At 45.5% G+C, this 20,862-nt stretch overlaps 1 protein-coding gene across 7 annotated transcripts; it reads right to left on the reverse strand.

The window, feature by feature from the left end:
- Positions 1-20,653, reverse strand: LOC121573753 (CUE domain-containing protein 1). 7 transcript variants are annotated; one of them, XM_041885974.2, is made up of 13 exons: positions 20,390-20,653; positions 20,091-20,161; positions 14,602-14,685; positions 11,242-11,957; positions 10,047-10,183; positions 5,059-5,221; positions 4,472-4,727; positions 4,098-4,169; positions 3,744-3,833; positions 3,145-3,238; positions 1,150-1,211; positions 914-983; positions 1-805 (listed from the first exon to the last, which is right to left on the reverse strand). In XM_041885974.2, coding segments are annotated over exons 4-13 (1,269 nt in total). In that variant the 5' UTR covers positions 11,566-11,957; positions 14,602-14,685; positions 20,091-20,161; positions 20,390-20,653; the 3' UTR covers positions 1-804. The 7 variants fall into 7 exon arrangements, with proteins under 7 accessions (XP_041741908.2, XP_041741912.2, XP_041741911.2 ...); XM_041885978.2 differs by lacking the exon at positions 20,091-20,161 and having other exon boundaries at positions 20,481-20,653; XM_041885977.2 differs by lacking the exon at positions 14,602-14,685 and having other exon boundaries at positions 20,481-20,653.
- Positions 20,654-20,862: the final 209 nt, after the last annotated feature.

Consider the following 20,862-nt stretch of genomic DNA (forward strand, 5'->3'; position numbering starts at 1 on the left):
ATCTGAACTGTAACTCAGTAAAATCTCTGAAATGGTTGCATGTTGCGTTTATATTTTTGTTCAGTATAAATATGTTCAAATCCATTCATATGCGAGTAAAATGCACTAGAGTCCTGAGTCGTATCGGAATTACAACTCCAGCTTTCACTGTATCACCCAGCAATTATCAGGAATAATTCCAAATGAGTAATACATAAAAAATAAAATCATAACATTATTAATATTCACCATCAATAACAATATAGATTTTATATTCAAATGTAATTTAAATCATACAAAAAAGTGTCTAACTAGCTAGTTTGTTGATTTCTGAAACAAGAAATCAAAAGACTGCCTTCAAATGCTACTCGGAAGTGGGAAATACAATGTTTAGACTGGGAAATAAGCACTTGAATAACCCTCCCAATTTGGAATTCCAAATGGGAAAGTCGGAGATGGAGATGATACCCAATTTAAGAGTTGTGACGTTTCATCACTGACCTTTCACCTTTGATGCCGTCAAACTTATCAATGTGGATAATAGCTATTTTGACCCTACTGTCAAAGTTAAGCAAGCTAGCTAACTTTATCATTAGTATTATTAGCTAGCTCATTTTGCTAGCTAAAATCTCATTGGTTGAATAATTGCTCTGACTTCCAAAACAGTCATGTTGGACTTACGACTTAAATGTGACATTTCCCAGTTCCGAAGAGCATCTGAAGGCAACAATATTCCATGGGACTTGGGACGGGCTGGTTCAGGTCCAGAGGTGTAGTGTGAGCCATTTTGTTCTTCCATTGTCACAGACTAAACTATATGAGAAATCTGTCAGTGAAATAGGTAAGATAACTGTTAGTTGAGGAAATCCAAAACATAAAAATGTAGTTTTCAAGGTAGTATGTTTTTTTGTGTGTGGAGTTACTGCTCTCTCACCATGACAACACTTCCTGCTGGGGCACCTCCTCTTCTTGAGGGCCTGGTCTCTTAAGTTTGCTGTCCTCCTCTGTACAGACACATGAGTTAGGTTCATACAAATAAGCATGTGGTCCACATTCACCTCCCCATTCACAGTTGGGCTAGGCCTAAATGAAACAATCGACCAATCAATGCCTCATACCATTCAATTAGGTTTCTTCACTAGAATGATATTAAAACATGGATAAACGTACCACTCAGGTGTCCGGCTTCTTCGTCAGCCAAGAGGTTGGCAGTTGAGGCAGCATTACCCAGTCTGGTAGATAATGTTAAGGGGACTGGCAGCGGTTTAAACATAATACACTGCTCAAAAAAATAAAGGGAACACTAAAATAACACATCCTAGATCTGAATGAATGAAATAATCTTATTAAATACTTTTTTCTTTACATAGTTGAATGTGCTGACAACAAAATCACACAAAAATTATCAATGGAAATCAAATTTATCAACCCATGGAGGTCTGGATTTGGAGTCACACTCAAAATTAAAGTGGAAAACCACACTACAGGCTGATCCAACTTTGATGTAATGTCCTTAAAACAAGTCAAAATGAGGCTCAGTAGTGTGTGTGGCCTCCACGTGCCTGTATGACCTCCCTACAACGCCTGGGCATGATGCTCCTGATGAGGTGGCAGATGGTCTCCTGAGGGATCTCCTCCCAGACCTGGACTAAAGCATCCACCAACTCCTGGACAGTCTGTGGTGCAACGTGGCGTTGGTGGATGGAGCGAGACATGATGTCCCAGATGTGCTCAATTGGATTCAGGTCTGGGGAACGGGCGGGCCAGTCCATAGCATCAATGCCTTCCTCCTGACACACTCCAGCCACATGAGGTCTAGCATTGTCTTGCATTAGGAGGAACCCAGGGCCAACCGCACCAGCATATGGTCTCACAAGGGGTCTGAGGATCTCATCTCGGTACCTAATGGCAGTCAGGCTACCTCTGGCGAGCACATGGAGGGCTGTGCGGCCCCCCAAAGAAATGCCACCCCACACCATGACTGACCCACTGCCAAACCGGTCATGCTGGAGGATGTTGCAGGCAGCAGAACGTTCTCCACGGCGTCTCCAGACTCTGTCACGTCTGTCACATGTGCTCAATGTGAACCTGCTTTCATCTGTGAAGAGCACAGGGCGCCAGTGGCGAATTTGCCAATCTTGGTGTTCTCTGGCAAATGCCAAACGTCCTGCACGGTGTTGGGCTGTAAGCACAACCCCCACCCTCATGGAGTCTGTTTCTGACCGTTTGAGCAGACACATGCACATTTGTGGCCTGCTAGAGGTCATTTTGCAGGGCTCTGGCAGTGCTCCTCCTGCTCCTCCTTGCACAAAGGCAGAGGTAGCGGTCCTGCTGCTGGGTTGTTGCCCTCCTACGGCCTCCTCCACGTCTCCTGATGTACTGGCCTGTCTCCTGGTAGCACCTCCATGCTCTGGACACTACGCTGACAGACACAGCAAACCTTCTTGCCACAGCTCGCATTGATGTGCCATCCTGGATGAGCTGCACTACCTGAGTCACTTGTGTGGGTTGTAGACTCCGTCTCATGCTACCACTAGAGTGAAAGCACCGCCAGCATTCAAAAGTGACCAAAACATCAGGCAGGAAGCCTAGGAACTGAGAAGTGGTCTGTGGTCACCACCTGCAGAACCACTCCTTTATTGGGGGTGTCTTGCTAATTGCCTATAATTTCCACCTGTTGTCTATTCCATTTGCACAACAGCATGTGACATTTATTGTCAATCAGTGTTGCTTCCTAAGTGGACAGTTTGATTTCACAGAAGTGTGATTGACTTGGAGTTACATTGTGTTGTTTAAGTGTTCCCTTTATTTTTTTGAGCAGTGTACTAAGCCTGCTGGATCAGAGTCAAGGCCATGAGAGGACCTCCTAATTCAGCCCAGCCCTAATAAAACCCAAATGGATACTAAATGGGACATTCCCTGTAAATCAAATCCACTAACATTAGAAACAAAGGCAGATACTACAGCCACTCATCAACATGCAGGGAAGTCTCTCAGGGATAGTTAATTACATCTGTACAATGCAAGCGCATCTGTTCAGTTCACTTGAAGCTCACGGTCACTTCTGGCAAGGACAAAATAACCATTGGGCAATGGAGGCCTGCCAGGGAGAGGAGGGGGAGGTGATGGGTGGTGTAGGGGACCACTGGTGAAGTGGAAGGATACGAATGATGTTTCAAGAGGGCTCTCCTTTTCATTTTTCTTCTTCGGGACTTTTCAGAGAAAGCTCTAGCGACTTCAAAAAGCTTCTTCCGTGTAGCTGTGGAGGATTACAGGATCAAATAGAAAGTGGAGAGAAAACAGACAATTGGTTGAGTGTATAAACATTTTAAAAGTTTGAGCTGAGTTTTTCTTTATTTAATATGACTGATTGGATTTGAGAAAGCATATGCCCATGAATACATAATTATATATTTCAGAAAACATCTTATTCTTAATATCTTATTTGCAGTTTTAAGAGCAGGGACGGTAGGAACGTTGGAGACTTTTACTATACCTTTCTGGAGCACTGACTGTAAGAGGGTCATGTCCTACAAATGTGTGTTGATTTCTAATAATGACCTTGCTGTATATAGACACCATCCCTCCTTTTCAGTTCCATGCACTGCTAGAACATCCTAGAACCATTTCATTCTAGCTGTAGATGCCCAATGTGGAAGGTTCGAATAACATTTGGAATTTGGGAGCGACAGAGAGACACACACGTTGAGAAAAATATTTAGTTATGCCCCAGAGAGCAAGAGAGAGATTGGGAGTGTTCTTACATTTGCCCATGTGCTTGAGTTTGTCACGGAACAAGGCATCGTCTGTAACATTGGTGCAGGCCTCCCCAGAGCCTGAGGCACAATTATCTCCTAGAACACAAACAAGCACCGTGAAATAGACCCCACAGACACGCACAAGCACAGAGAAAGACACACACACCGAGACATGATAAGACGCACACAGAGACACACACAACGACTGAGATGCACACCGAGTCACACTTTCTCTGTGTGCCTTTAAAATAAGGCATTTCACTGCAGGAGCCTACATAGGCCCCACATGAAACCTGGACCTGAGTGAGACATTACTAGGATGTAACGTAATGCTATGGAGTGCAGATTAATGATATCTACCTGGAGTGGACATCCCCATGAAAGCCTGTGAATGATGGGACTTGGATGTCTTTGACTCATACTGCAGCCGATCTAAAACAGAGAGTGCCGATGTCTCAGCATCAATGGAGTTGTGAGCATAGAGGCACGTAGCAGGACAACCTGCAAGCCTTCCGTCATGCATTACTAGAACAGAAGTGGAGAAAATGAGGAGGAAAGCACTGCCATGACATAGAGACCCTTCTTCTAATGACTCTTCATACCTTGATTGATGGGGATGAAAGCATAGTGAGATCATCGCTTAGTACTATATAAGACATTTGCAAATGCTGCAAAAAATAATCAGTGTGAGGATGTATTACTGAGTGCGTGCTTGGATGTGTGTGTGTGCACACCTCTCTCAAGGGCGATGAGGAACTCGCGGTTGCGCTGCAGCTCCCTCATAAACTCCTCGTTCTGCAGGAAGAGGGCGATGCGCTCATCCCCCAAGTACTGCTTCAGCTTCCTCTCCTGCTCCGTCTCCATGCCAACCTGGCCTGCCCTGGCCCCCGCCCCAGCCTCCGGCTGAACCTGCTGCGTCACGGACGACAGGGAGGAAGAAGAGGACGAGGGCTGGGTCAGACTACTCTGCGTTAGGCTGGTGTGTGAGCGCTGCAGGGAGGGAGGGAGGGACCAGAGAGAACACTGTTAGACATGTCAAAGTCCTATGTGGAAATGCTTCAGTTTTTTATAAAATTGCACCATGAATTGAAAATAATATATCTAGTTTTTTGGGTGTTGTCTTCATTTTTGGAAGACTACTAGGGAACTGATTCTGTATAAATAGTTGAACTGTATTTTTCTTCATGTGCAACCCGTTGCAGAGGCTGGTAATTATCCAGCCAGCTGGCCATCAGAGTAGAGCACCAGGCAGCCAGCAGTCTGTAAGTAATGGGAGTGTGGGTTACTGGTCCATTAGGGGCTGACACATAAATCTACCTACTGGCAGACTATCCAGCTGCTGAGGCAGGATCCGCAGGAAGTCATCAGGGAGGTTGCCTAGTAACGGTGGGTTCCAGTTCCTGTAACTGCCAACCTGCCATTGACTGGCGGGAGGGGGTGGGCCAAGAGGGGGCTGGCAGGGAGGAGTTTGACTGGCATCAAAGCTGGCAGAGAGATGGCAAAGGATATTGTTAGTTCCATTGATGCTATGTTCTGCAACAGTAAATATCAATAATGATGTGTTTTGGTCATCTTCAAAGGATCCATCTAACATAAACATAACTGTTTCTCTAATTTCTTCTGAAAGGTTCTCTCCTTGGCACACATATAAAACATTGTGTTCATATAACAAAACTATTACTAGTATTAGGTCTACAGATCTACCCAAGTTAGAGCACAGTTAAGAACATGTACCTCACATGGATTGCATAGCTGCTGCACTAGCATTCATTAGACAGCAGGTGGAGCATTGAATGCATTATGAACCTCATAGCATTCAAAGCACTCACAGCATTTTTTATTTTATTTTTATTTCACCTTTATTTAACCAGGTAAGCCAGTTGAGAACAAATTCTCATTTACAACTGCGACCTGGCAAAGATAAAGTAAAGCAGTGCGATAAAAAACACAGAGTTACATATGGGGTAAAACAAAACATAAAGTCAAAAATACAACAGAAAATATATATACAGCGTGTGCAAATGTAGCAAGTTATGGAGGTAAGGCAATAAATAGGCTATAGTGCAAAATAATTAAAATTGTTATTAACACTGGAATGATAGATGTGCAAGAGATTATGTGCAAATAGAGAAACGGGTGCAAATGAGCAAAATAAATAACAATATGGGGATGAGGTAGTTGGGTGGGCTAATTTCAGATGGGCTGTGTACAGGTGCAGTGATCGGTAAGGTGCTCTGACAACTGATGCTTAAAGTTAGTGAGGGAGATAAGAGTCTCCAGCTTCAGAGATTTTTGCAGTTCGTTCCAGTCAATTGCAGCAGAGAACTGGAAGGAATGGCGGCCAAAGGAGGTGTTGGCTTTGGGGATGACCAGTGAGATATACCTGCTGGAGTGCATACTACGGGTGGGTGTTGCTATGGTGACCAATGAGCTAAGATAAGGCGGGGATTTGCCTAGCAGTGATTTATAGATGGCCTGGAGCCAGTGGGTTTGGCGACGAATATGTAGTGAGGACCAGCCAACAAGAGCGTACAGGTCACAGTGGTGGGTAGTATATGGGGCTTTGGTGACAAAACGGATGGCACTGTGATAGACTACATCCAATTTGCTGAGTAGAGTGTTGGAGGCTATTTTGTAAATGACATCGCCGAAGTCAATGCTCGGTAGGATAGTCAGTTTTACGAGGGCATGTTTGGCAGCATGCGAAAAAGGAAGCCGATTCTAGATTTAACTTTGGATTGGAGATTCTTAATGTGAGTCTGGAAGGAGAGTTTACAGTCTAACCAGACACCTATGTATTTGTAGTTGTCCACATACTCTAGGTCAGACCCGTCGAAGTAGTGATTCTAGTCGGGTGGGCGGGTGCTAGCAGCGTTTGATTGAAGAGCATGCATTTAGTTTTACTAGTGTTTAAGAGCAGTTGGAGGCTACTGAAGGAGTGTTGTATGGCATTGAAGCTCGTTTGGAGGTTTGTTAACACAGTGTCCAATGAAGGGCCAGATGTATACAAAATGGTGTCGTCTGCGTAGAGGTGGATCTGAGAGTCACCAGCAGCAAGAGCGACATCATTGATATACACGGAGAAAAGAGTCGGCCCAAGAATTTAACCCTGTGGCACCCCCATAGAGACTGACATAGGTCCAGACAACAGGCCCTCCGATTTGACACATTGAACTCTATGAGAAGTAGTTGGTGAACCAGGCGAGGCAGTCATTTGAGAAACCAAGGCTATTTAGTCTGCCAATAAGAGAATGCGGTGGTTGACAGAGTCGAAAGCCTTGGCCAGGTCGATGAAGACGGCTGCACAGTACTGTCTATTATCGATCGCGGTTATAATATCGTTTAGGACCTTGAGTGTGGCTGAGGTGCACCCATGACCAGCTCGGAAACCGGATTGCATAGCGGAGAAGGTACGGTGGGATTCGAAATGGTCGGTGATCTGTTTGTTAACTTGGCTTTCAAATACTTTCGAAAGGCAGGGCAGGATGGATATAGGTCTGTAACAGTTTGGATCTAGAGTGTCACCCCCTTTGAAGAGGGGGATGACCGCGGCAGCTTTCCAATCTCTGGGGATCTCAGACGTTACGAAAGAGAGGTTGAACAGGCTAGTAATAGGGGTTGCGAAAATTTAGGCGGCTGGTTTTAGAAAGAAAGGGTCCAGATTGTCTAGCCCAGCTGATTTGTAGGGGTCCAGATTTTGCAGCTCTTTCAGAACATCAGCTGTCTGAATTTGTGTGAAGGAGAAGCGGGGGGCATGGGCAAGTTGCAGCGGAGGGTGCAGAGCTGGTGGCCGGGGTAGTGGTATCCAGGTGGAAAGCATGGCCAGCCGTAGCAAAATGCTTGTTGAAATTCTCGATTATTGTACATTTATCGGTGGTGATAGTGTTTCCTGGGAGGAGGTGCTCTTATTCTCCATGGACTTTACAGTGTCCCAAAACCTTTTGGAGTTAGTGCTACAGGATGCAAATTACTGTTTGAAAAAGTTCGCCTTTGCTTTCCTAACTGCTTGTGAATATTGGTTCCTGACTTCCCTGAAAAGTTGCATATCGCAGGGGCTATTTGATGCTAATGCAGTACGCCACAGGATGTTTCTGTACTGGTCAAGGGCAGTCAAGTCTGAGGAGAACCAGGGGCTATATCTGTTCTTAGTTCTGTATTTTTTGAATGGGGCATGTTTATTTAAGATTGAGAGGAAATTACTTTTAAAAGAACAACCAGGCATCCTCTACTGACGGAATGAGATCTATATCCATCCAGGATACCTGGGCCAGGTCAATTAGGAAGGTCTGCTCGCTAAAGTGTTTTAGGGAGCGTTTGACAGTGATGAGGGGTGGTCGTTTGACCGCGGACCCTGTTACGGAAGCAGGCAATAAGGCAGCGATCGCTGAGATCCTGGTTGAAGACAGCGGAGGTGTATTTAGAGGGTAAGTTAGTCAGGATGACATCTATGAGGGTACCCATGTTTATGGATTTAGGGTTGTACCTGGTAGGTTCGTTGATCATTTGTGTGAGATTGAGGGCATCTAGTTTGGATTGTAGGATGGCCGGGGTGTTAAGCATATCCCAATTTAGGTCACCAAGCAGTACGAACTCTGAGGATAAATGGGGGGCAATCAATTCACATATGGTGTCCAGGGCACAGCTGGGGGCTGAGGGGGGTCTGTAGCAAGTGGCAACAGTGAGAGACATTTCTGGAAAGGTGGATTTTTAGAAGTAGAAGCTCAAACTGTTTGGGCACAGACCTGGATAGTATGATAGAGCTCTGCAGGCTATCTCTACAGTAGATTGCAACTCCACCCCCTTTGGCAGTTCTATCTAGACGGAAAATGTTGTAGTTGGGATGGACATTTCAGAATTTTTGGTGGCCTTCCTAAGCCAGGATTCAGACACTGCTAGAACATCAGGGTTGGCGGAGTGTGCTAACGCAGTGAATAACTCAAACTTAGGAAGTAGACTTCTGATGTTAACGTGCAGAAAACCAAGGCTTTTACGGTTACAGAAATCAACAAATGATAGCTCCTGGGGAGTAGGAGTGATACTGGGGGCTGCAGGGCCTGGGTTAACCTGTACATCACCAGAGGAACAGAGGAGGACTAGAATAAGGATACGGCTAAAGGCTTTAAGAACTGGTCTTCTAGTGCGTTGGGTACAGAGAATAAAGGGGGCAGATTTCCGGGCGTTGTAGAATAGATTCAGGGCATTATGTACAGACAAGGATATGGAAGGATATGAGTAAAGTGGAGGTAAACCTAAGCGTTGGGTAACAATGAAAGAGATAGCATCACTGGAGGCACCGATTGAGCCGGTCTCGGCATGTATGGGGGGTGGAACAAAGGAACTATTTGAGGCAGTTTGAGAGGGACTTGGGGTTCTACAGTGAAATTGTATAATAAGAACTAACTAACTAACAAGGCATATTGACATGGGAGAGAGGCATAAAGCAATCACAGGTGTTATTAGAGAGAGCTAAGACAACAACTGGTAATGGCGATAAAGTTTGGGCTGAGGCTAAACAGAATAAACAGGGTACCGTGTAAAGGAACAGTCCAGCAGGCATCATCTGTGCAGCTGAGTGATCATAAGGTCCAGTGAACAGAAATATGTGAGTCCGAGAGCAGTTCAAATAGGGGCTTCAGCAGAGCGAGCAGGAAGCACGGTTGTAGTTTGCGTGTGCTAGCCGGCCGGGGCTAGCAGATGGATCTTCGTGGAATTTGCAACGGGAAGCCTGTTGAAACCACAGACGATTACGTCGGCAGACCAGTCGTGATGGATCGGCAGGGCTCCGTGTCGAATCTAGGAGGTCCCGTCCGGTTGACAGAGAGGTAGATAGCCGGGAGATGTGCTTGACTCAAGGCTAGCTCAAGGCTGATTAGCCAACAACAACGTTCATTTGGTTGCAGCTAGCTAGTTGCGATTATCCAGTGTTAAAGGTCCAGTGATTCAGTGATTCAGGCAGAAAATCCGATAGGTTCTGGGTCGATAACGCGCTGTGCAGACAGTGCAGACTGGCCGATAATAATAATCGCTGACCAGCCATATCATGTATTAGATTGAGAAAGCACCAAAGAAGAATATATATCTCAACACTCATGTAAATTATGGTTTCAGAGAAAATGAATTCATTAATTCACATTATCCTAACATCTATCATTCTCCTTTAAGTGAAATGAGGTCAGAGCCAGCCAGCCCTGAGACAACCCCCCTCAACCTACCACCCACCCAACCAACCCTCCCTCCCTCCCTCCCTCCCTCCCTCCCTCCCTCCCTCCCTCCCTCCCTCCCTCCCTCCCTCCTCTTCACTTCACTTGCCTGGGAGGTGGTGAGGCTGTGGGCTGGACCTCGCCTGGGTACTTCCTGTCGTAGATGTGCATGTCATAGGATGGCGGGGAGTAGACCGGCGGCGGCTCCTCGTCAGAGCTGTCCGGCTCCAACGTCCGCTCAAGGATCTACAGGGTCAGAGGTCAGGGGAGCCATTAAGAATGTTCTAAAGGACATGACAACCCCTTCAAATGGCACATATGAACATTTCAAAGAGCATTAATTAATGAATTAAATGAATAATTAATCTGTATTCTAACTGCTCATAGGAAATGCAGCTCAGCCTCCTGCCCTTAATAAGAGGCAGTGTGAGGGCTGTCATTGAGCTGTTTTATTAACCTCAAGCAGCAGCAAGTTTTCATCCTGTATTTAATCAATGTAAATTAACTTCACTTTCCAAATAACAGCCTGGCATGTGAGGTAGAATACACTCCACTATAAGTATTAAGTTCAGCTCTTCATAATTTATTAAGATAAAATCTCCCCCTCTCTCTCAGGTCATTCCGAGTGATTGGGGGAAATAAACTAAACAAAGTTAGTTAATATCCTGTATGGAGCATGGTGTCATTGGTGGAATACAGCCAGAGTGGACTGAGGCTAATAAAAACACTAAATATGAGAGACCTGCAGTAATTTAATCAAATACAAAGCGAACAGCTTGGCAGTCCAATATTGCACTTGATACAATCTTGTTACTACAGCACAAAGGGAGTTTATGAATGTCCAAAGGAATGGTTTGTCTAGGCTGTTCACAGCAGTCAACACATTGCTAGAGAGCATACCACTCTCTAGCAATGTGTCTCATTCTACATGTACATCCACAGCCAGTCTCCGGGTATTGTCAAGCTTTTGAAGACCGCTTTAGACAGTTTATCAAAGCTTTCTGTCCACAATAGCAGTGTATAATCACAGTGCCCTCCAGAGAAATGCATGTCATCCACTACAACAGCATATTAAAGGCAACATCAAATACTTTTCCCTCCCCAAGAGCAACCATCTGGTTTGAATAGGCAAAAAAACGAAATACAATGAAATAAGGTGTATGAACGAGTATGGGGTGAAAAGGTAGCTGACAACTTTGACATACATTTCATGATACGCTATGGTCTCTGACGGTCTTAGGTTGTGTTCACTTAGTTTAATCTGGGCTACCCACTAGTTCCTATACCAGTGCACCCAGACGTACCTCAGGAGGAAGGCTGTCCTCTGAGTCAGAGCTGTCGTCGGAGCTGTGTCCGTCTAGGCTCATCTGGAGCAGCTGGTCGATGGTGGAGTCCACGGCTCCGTGGTTGGCCCGCAGAACACACTCTATCACCTCCTGTTCCATGCTGGGGAACATGGTCCTGAAGTCCTCCATGGCCTGGTTGAACTCCAGATGCCGCACCGTGCGTCCACCCCCACCGGGACGACTGTTGTTGAGTTCGGCTGGAACAGGGCTTTCCCTGTGCGCCGCCATGTCACCATGGTTACCACTGCTGTTGCTGTGGCGGCGGAACAGGCTGGTCATCATCCAAAGAGCCTCCAGCCTCCGCACGGCGCCCCTCCTCCGCGCCGGCAACACCACCCGAGAAATGGTGGCTCCTGGTCCCTGGACGGTGGGTGCCCACCGCCTGCCTCCCCTGGCCTGGCTCAACCCTGGCCTGCTGCTTCAACTGTGCCAGTCCACCTCAGGGCCCTCAGCGCTCTGCCCCGTTATCCCCTCATCATCACAACACCAGACAGCCCTCGCTTCTTCTTCTTCTGTTTTTTGAGCCAGCTGCATCCAATGCTGTGAGGATGTGGTAGCTGGTCTCCCCAGGCAGGCAGGCAGTGTGTGGAGGACCCAGTGCTGCGTTCTCTCTGAGCAGAAGTGGACTAGCTAGCAGTGCCCTAGGACTTCCAGCCCACGCATCCCTTCAGCACCTGCAGTGTTGGGAACAGGAAAGAATGTCAGGAACAGCAGCCATGTTGTGGAGAAGCAGACCGACATCATGACTGGGCATCACAATGAGCAGTGTTGACATGTTCCTTTCAAGCAATAGCCGAGGTGTGTCCAAGTAGGCTATAGAAAGATAAGGCTATACATTTTTGGGACACACACAAAAAGTGGCGTTACAATTCAGCGTGTCTGATAGCATTACTTCCCCGACTTCGACACTCTGCATCAGCCCCGTCACCCTAGGTGTCCGCGTTCCCACAGCAACGCTTGTGTTCCCAGGCACCAAAATAGCGTCAGCCAGTGCCAGCGGAGGGCAGAGCAGGGGCTAGAGGCATCACCGGCTGCCAACTGCACCGTGACTCCGACGGCCGCCACATGCAACGCCTAAGCAGGTTACAGGACCTGAATTAATTAGCCTGCCACTGAGTAAACACTCCTCACCAGTACAGCCATGCAGCAGTTTGTTTCACAGAGACGCAGTGACGCCCGCACAGTGTGACTATGAAGCCAGCCTAGCCCAGCAGCACCTCATCACAGTCAGTCAGCAGGCATTAGACTGTGTCAAATTAGGGCAAATAAGGGTTTGCAGTCTAGATCAAGGGTGTCAAACTAATTTTGCCCCGGAGGCCACATTCGGGCTTCAACAAGGTCCGGAGGGCCGCACTATATTTCCTTGCCATCAAAATTTGCAAAAAAATTGTCCTCTATCCATCATTTTTGATGCTCCCGGACTGTGTAGCTTTCATTTTGGTGATTATTAGCGAGCTGGACACAGTAAAGAATTTGGTTTTAGTCATTTTAAAGTATTTTGATAATAATAATACTTTTTTAAAGTAAAAAGATTGGACCCCCTCGGACCTGGCCTGCGGGCTGTATGTTTGACACCCTTGGTCTAGAGGCACTGGATCAATAACTGTTTAAATGGCTAGTAGGGCCTGAGACTGGGAGCAGGTGGTGTAACTGACCTAGTACCCGGCTGCTCCATATCAGTGCAGCTGCTCTAGAACGTACTGCACTGCCAGGAGAGGCCATTTGAAAACATCATGGAGCACTCAGGATGAAATGGGGCAGTGTGACGTGAACCTGTGAATCACAGTGCTGCACCAAGGACACACTGCTCTGCCCTGTCCTATGGACCGGCTGCTATCAGTTCTAAGAGTTTCTGCAACAACAACAAAAAACATACAGTGCATTCGGAAAGTATTCAGATCCCTTGACTTTTCCACATTTTGTTACGTTACAGCCTTATTCTAAAATGGATTACATAAAATATTTTCTACACACAATACCCCATAATGACAAAGCCAAAACAGGTCTTTAGGAAGTATTCAGACCCTTTGCTATGAGACTCGAAATTGAGCTCAGGTGCATCCTGTTTCCATTGATCATCCTTGAGATGTTTCTACAACTTGATTGGAGTCCACCTGTGGTAAATTCAATTGATTGGACATCATTTGGAAAGGCACACACCTGTCTATATAAGGTCCCACAGTTGACAGTGCATGTCAGAGCAAAAACCAAGCCATGAGGTCGAAGGAATTGTCCGTAGAGCTCCGAGACAGGATTGTGTCGAGGCACAGATCTGGGGAAGGGTACCAAAACATTTCTGCAGCATTGAAGGTCCCCAAGTACACAGTGCCCTCCATCATTCTTAAATGGAAGAAGATTGGAACCACCAAGACTCTTCCTAGAGCTGGCCGCACAGACAAACTGAGCAATCGGGGGAGAAGGGCCTTGGTCAGGGAGGTGACCAAGAACCCGATGGTCACTCTGACAGAGCTCCAGAGCTCCTCTGTGGAGATGGGAGAACCTTCCAGAAGGACAACCATCTCTACAGCACTCCACCAATCAGGCCTTTATGGTAGTGGCTAGACGGAAGCCACTCCTCAGTAAAAGGCACATGACAGCCCGCTTGGAGTTTGCCAAAAGGCACCTCTGGTCTGATGAAACCAAGATTGAAATCTTTGGCCTGAATGCCAAGCGTCACATCTGGAGGAAACCTGGCACCATCCCTACGGTGAAGCATCATGCTATGGGGATGTTTTTCAGGGGCAGGGACTGGGAGACTAGTCAGGATCGAGGGAAAGATGAACTGAGCAAAGTACAGAGAGATCCTTGATGAAAACCTGCTCCAGAGCGCTCAGGACCTCAGACTGGGGCGAAGGTTCACCTTCCAACAGGACAACGACCCTAAGCATACAGCCAAGACAACGCAGGAGTGGCTTCGGGACAAGTCTCTGAATGTCCTTGAGTGGCCCAGCCAGAGCCCGGACTTGAAGCTGATCAAATATCTCTGGAGAGAATACTTATGTAAATGTGATATTTCTGTTTTTTGCTAACATTTCTAAAAACCTGTTTTTACTTTGCCATTATGGGGTATTTATTGTGTGTAGATTGATGAGGATTTTTAAAAAATCAATTTTTGAATAAAGCTTTAACGTAACAAAATGTGGAAAAAGTCAAGGGGTCTGAATTCTTTCCGAATGCAGTGTAAGTACCACAGATTAGCAGAAACCAGAGACTGAAGAGTCTGAACATACAAAAGACATAGCCTATCTTTACATTAATACTTACCTTTTAGCATAATAGATGTTAGGCTAAATTGACTGAAAGAGAGGATTGACTTACAGCAACAAATCCACAAAGTAGAATCACTCGTCATGCTCTTCTTCCAGATGCATCTCTAGGATAGGATAGGTCTTATCAAACATCCTGCAGGCAGACATCAATTGAAGCCAGTGAGCTGTCTGGGGGAGAGCCCACGTTGTCAAATCAATCATTGCCGAGCTGGCTGAATGATATTCCCCACACACTGATCCCTCACTTTTCACTATTCAACCTAATCTGTACCTAGCGCCCAGCTATATTTAGCACCACAATCCACCACAGCTCTTTGTCCTCATGTAGGCTGCATAGCTGGAGCTGCTTACTGATATGGGAGCCAGGGGAGGACTGCTTTGCCCTTGTGAATTACATAGAGTATAGGGCTTGCTTACGTCACCCATAACTAATGCCTGCAGGTTAGGCCCTGAGCGGATTACAGATACCGGGAGTAGTCAAAGGACAGTTTGATAAAGCTCTGTGATGAAAGACAGAGACAATGGACAACATATGGTGATAGATACACACAAATATGATTATCTTTGGCTAGCTAGGCCTAGATGTTTTGGATTTAGCCAATCAATATGAAAAGAGGGGATCTCTTCCAGGAAATCTCAGAATTCTCCTGACTGTGCTAAGGTATCATTGTAGGCAGCGAGGTAATCATATCATAATAAAATGACAGTGTAGACTACCTGGTATCACTATGTATGATGTTGTTGGCAGTATGGCGTCCTCTCCTGCAGTGAAAAGCTCAATAGGAATATGACACTCCCCCTACCATTCTAATCATTGCCAACACAATTATAATTCTGTCAGACCCCAGCTCCATGGCAATGGACCTGGACAACAAACCTCCTGCCTGGTGCCGTAGGCAATGTCAATCTGATTTGTGCAAGTAGCCAGAGACAAATTCAAGACACAGAACAGCTGTGAACATGCATTGTGAAAACAACGGTCTTAACTTCATGCAAAGCCAAAGTGCAGATACTAAAGTGCATTCGGAAAGTATTCAGACCCCTTGACTTTTTCCACTTTGTTACGTTACAGCCTAATTCTAAAATGTATTAAATTGTTTTCCCCCCTCATCAATCTACACACAATACCCCATAATGACTAAGCAAAAACAGGTTTTTAGAAATTTTAGCAAATGTATATAAAAATACAAAATTGAAATAACACATTCACATAAGTATTCAGACGCTTTACTCAGTACTTTGTTGAAGCACCTTTGGCAGCGATTACAGCCTTAAATCTTCTTGGGTATGACGCTACAAGCTTGGCACACCTGTATTTGGGGAGTTTCTTCCATTCCTCTCTGCAGATCATCTCAAGCTCTGTCAGGTTGGAGGGGGAGCGTTGCTGCACAGCTATTTTCAGGTCTCTCCAGAGATGTTTGATTGGGTTCAAGTCCGGGCTTTGGCTGGGCCACTCAAGGACATTCAGAGACTTGTCCCGAAGCCACTCCTACATTGTCTTGGTTGTGTGCTTAGGGGTCATTGTCCTGTTGAAAGGTGAACCTTCACCCCAGTCTGAGGTCATGAGTGCTCGGGAGCAGGTTTTCATCAAGGATTTCTTACTTTTCTCCGTTCATCTTTCCTTCGATCCTGACTAGTCTCCCAGTCCTTGCCGCAGAAAAACATCCCCACAGCATGATGCTGCCACCACCATGCTTCACCGTAGGGATGGTGCCAGGTTTCCTCCAGACGTGACACTTGGCATTCAGGCTAAAGAGTTCAATCTTAAAGATTAATTATTAGGAATAATACTGCATTGAAAAGCCTACACAATGAATTTACACAGTGAAATATATATATATATATATATATATATATATATATATATATATATATATATACACACACATACATACATATACATATATACATATATACACACCGTGCCTTCGGTAAGTATTCAGACCTCTTGACTCTTTCCATATTTTGTTATGTTACAGCCTTGTTCTAAAATTGATTAAATAAAACATTTTCCTCAGCTATCTACACACAATACCCCATAGTGACAAGGCGAAACGTTTTTAAAAAGAAATTTGAGCAACTGTATTAAAACATTTAAACAGAAATACCTTATTTACATAAGTATTCAGACCCTTTGCTATGAGACACGAAATTGAGCTCAGGTGCATCCTGTTTCCATTGATCATCCTTAAGATGTTTCTACAACTTGATTGGAATCCACCGGTGGTAAATTAAATTGATTGGACATGATTTGGAAAGGCACACACCTGTCTATATAAGGTCCCACAGTTGACAGTGCATGTCAGAGCAAAAACCAAGCCATGAGGTCGAAGGAATTGTCCGTAGAGCTCAGAGACAGCATTGTGTCGAGGCACAGATTTGGGGAAGGGTACCAAAACATTTCTGCAGCATTGAAGGTCCCCAAGAACAAAGTGGCCTCCATCATTCTTAAATGGAAGAAGTTTGGAACCACCAAGGCTCTTCCTAGAGCTGGCCGCCCAGCCAAACCGAGCAATCGCAGGGAAAGGGCCTTGGTCAGGGAGGTGACCAAGAACCCGATGGTCACTCTGACAGAGTTCTAGAGTTCCTCTGTGGAGATGGGAGAAACTTCCAGAAGGACAACCGTCTCTACAGCACTCCACCAATCAGGCCTTTATGGTAGAGTGGCCAGACGGAAGCCACTCCTCAGTTAAAGACACATGACAGCCAGCTTGGAGTTTGCCAAAAGGTACCTAAAGGACTCTCAGACCATGAGAAACAAGATTCTCTGGTCTGATGAAACCAAAGATTGAACTCTTTGGCCTGAATGCCAAGCGTCACATCTGGAGAAAACCTGGCACCATCCCTACGGTGAAGCATGGTGGTGGCAGCATCATGCTGTGGGAATGTTCATCAGCGGCAGGGACTGGGAGACTAGTCAGGATCTAGGCAAAGATGAACAGAGCAAAGTACAGAGAGATTCTTTATGAAAATCTGCTCCAGAGCGCTCAGGACCTCAGACTGGGGCAAAGGTTCACCTTCCAATAGGACAATGACCCTAAGCACACAGCCAAGACAACGCAGGAGTGGCTTCGGGACAAGTCTCTGAATGTCCTTGAGTGGCCCAGCCAGAGCCTGGACATGAACCCGATCGAAAATCTCTAGAGAGAACTGAAAATAGCTGTGCAGTGACGCTCCCCATCCAACCTGACAGAGCTTGAGAGGATCTGCAGAGAACAATGGGAGAAACTCCCCAAATACAGGTGTGCCAAGTTTGTAGCTTCATACCCAATAAAAAGACTCGATGCTGTAATCGCTGCCAAAGGTGCTTCAAGAAAGTACTGAGTAAAGGGTCTGAATACTTATGTAAATGTATTTTCCGTTTTTTTATTTGTAATACATTTGCAAAAAAGTCTAAAAACCTATTTTTGCTTTGTCATTATGGTGTAGTGTGTAGATCGATGAGGGAAAAAAACTATTATATCAATTTTAGAATAAGGCTGTAACGCAACAAAATGTGGAAAAAGTTAAATGTCTATATACTTTCCAAAAGCACTGTGTGTGTGTGTGTGTATATCATGAAATGACAGGCAGCCTAGGATAAACATATTGCTTCTAAAACTCGTAGGCATACAGATAGCCCAGCCATCCACATGGACTATTGTCTTCCCCATTCAGTAGCTACTCCTCCAACAACCGATTTAATCCATTCACTTTAAATCCGCATTGAGGAACCATCTCCTTTCGACTCCAAAATTCCATTGAATTTTTCTAGACTCTCTTCAGCGGACAGAGACTGCAAAGAAACCCTTAAATTATTGTAAAGATAACTTTATTCACGAGTTATGGTCCTTGTGTAATTGTGCGACACCATGCTTGTTGTTATGATAAACCACCGTTTTTTGGTGCTTTCAAGACAACTGGGAACAACAACAAAAAAAGAGGTCAAATCATGACGTCAGTGATCTTCAGGTCGGAAAGTCTGAGCTCTAGAAAGATGCCAGAAATTTCGACTTTGAATTCTGAGTTGGATGACTGTTCAAAATGATTTCCAGTCGGCACTAATGTTTTTCTGAGTTCCTAGTTATCTTGAACACACTGAAGCCGAAGATTTCCAAGTTCCCAGTTGTTTTGAACACGGCATTTCTACCGCTGTTCTTGCTGCGTGCTAGCTTCCTACTTCATCGCTACAAGCGCTATTTGATTCGCTAGATACTCGTTCTGGATACGCCAAGCACAAAGACTGATCTAACAGCCAATGGAAAGGGAAAGCGAAATGCCCATCCAGCCGGGCAGCAGGGTTGTACATCAAAGTTACACATAGTCTAATGCAATACGTAAATTCCAAAATGCTGACAAATACTGACATTTAATAGATTACAGATTACCGGATCCACCCCTCGACAAAAATAAAATAATACTAAACCCTTCCCCTGACTGAAATTGAAAAAGCATGAGCCTCTCCCATTTTCCTCCGGGTCACAATTGCGTAAATTTCGACCGCTCCCTTACATCACCAACATTTCAAGAATAAAGTTCTATATGGGCGCTAAAATGGCGGACGTTCGCCTCCCGAGTGGCGCAGCGGTCTAAGGCACTACAGATCCGGGTTCGATCCCAGGCTGTGTCACAGCCGGCCGAGACCGGGAGACCCACAAGGCGGCGCACAATTGGCCCAGCGTCGTCCGGGTTAGGGGAGGGTTTGGCCGGCCGGGATTTCCTTGTCCCATCGCGCTCTAGCGACTCCTTGTGGTGGGCCGGGCGCCTGCGAGCTGACTTCGGTCGCCAGCTGGATGGTGTTTCCTCCGACACATTGGTGCGGCTGGCTTCCGGGTTAAGCGAGCAGTGTGTCAAGAAGCAGTGTGGCTTGGCAGGGCCGTGTTTCGGTGGACGCATTGCTCTCGACCGTCGCCTCTCCTGAGTCCGTAGGGGAGTTGCAGCGATGGGACAAGACTGTAACTACCAATTGGACATCACGAAATTGGGGCAAAGGTACCAAAAAAATTACAAGAAAGGCGGCCATTCTAAAACCTGGCCTAACTTGCTCTCTCACACACATATATATATATATATATATGACTCCATATATGACTCTGAGTTCTACTATTCTCTACACATATGCCGACACAGTACACCACCTCTAAATTATGCTGTGATCTTGTGCACTAGCAAGGTAAATATAATAATTTGTCATTTGTAATCAATTAAATACTATAGCCTACATCATAAGATTTCTATAGTGTTTTTATGAAACACAAAAATGCAATACAATAATAGGGAAAAAAGAAATGACAAAAATAAGCTGACCAGAGATAACATGATACCAATTTGTAAGTCGCTCTGGATAAGAGCGTCTGCTAAATGATGTAAATGTAAATGTAAAATAGGTGATGGTATGCACCTGACATTGAAATAGAATTGACCCCAGCCATGGACATCTGAGCCAAGAGACCCTGTGGGCCTGGTGGGCAAGGCAGCAGCACAAGATCAATGACACTGATTGCTCGTGCCCGTGGTACACCTAGCTATGTGGCTAGTGAAGCACACGACACCACTCACCAAAAGATCGCCGACTTCATCTCATCCCACTCTTCAGGTGACAGTTAGTTGGTTCGTTATCCGCTAGCTAGCTAAGATGAGTTAACAGAAATTGCAAGCAGAAACATGCAAACCTGTAAAAAAAAATCTAGAAGACAGCTAACATGGAATAACATAAGTATTTTAAACAAAAAACGACATTTGAATTGTGTATGGTAGTTACGCCATTGGAATGTAGCTAGTGCGTTATCTTTAGCAAGCTACGTTAGCTTTGCTAGGTAGCATTTTTGATGTGTGAAATGTAAACTCCCAACCCTTACCAGGCGAAGAGCGGACGCCAACATCTGCAGCTAGAAAAAGAAGTAGCTACCCCATTCCTACAATCGAAATGAAAAACAATGATTTGTTTACCCAAGGGGCGATGGTAAACGTTGACGAAAAGTGTTTTCTCTGGGCGCAAATTGTGGATGCGACGGAATACTGTGATGTCTGTCATCCAATGATGCTCTTGTGTTGTCTCCCACTTCTCTACGACCGTCAAGCTATCGCACGCAAATTCAGTCGAGCATGGATAGCCTTGCTTGACGGTGGAGTTGGATAGCCTGAACGCAGTCCTTCACTGTAGTTCCGAGTTGCGCGCGGCGCAGACAAATGGAGCCAGAGAGCCGCCTAGTGGAGAAATATGGGAATCACACAGAGGCCAGGGGGCAACAACGATACTTTCATCAGGTTTTTGTAAATAAGGATGATATTTGGATAGGGGAAAACAGCAATTATGTATCCTACATGCTAT

This window comes from Coregonus clupeaformis, chromosome 9, assembly GCF_020615455.1.
Source record: "Coregonus clupeaformis isolate EN_2021a chromosome 9, ASM2061545v1, whole genome shotgun sequence".
Classification (NCBI taxonomy): domain Eukaryota; kingdom Metazoa; phylum Chordata; class Actinopteri; order Salmoniformes; family Salmonidae; genus Coregonus; species Coregonus clupeaformis.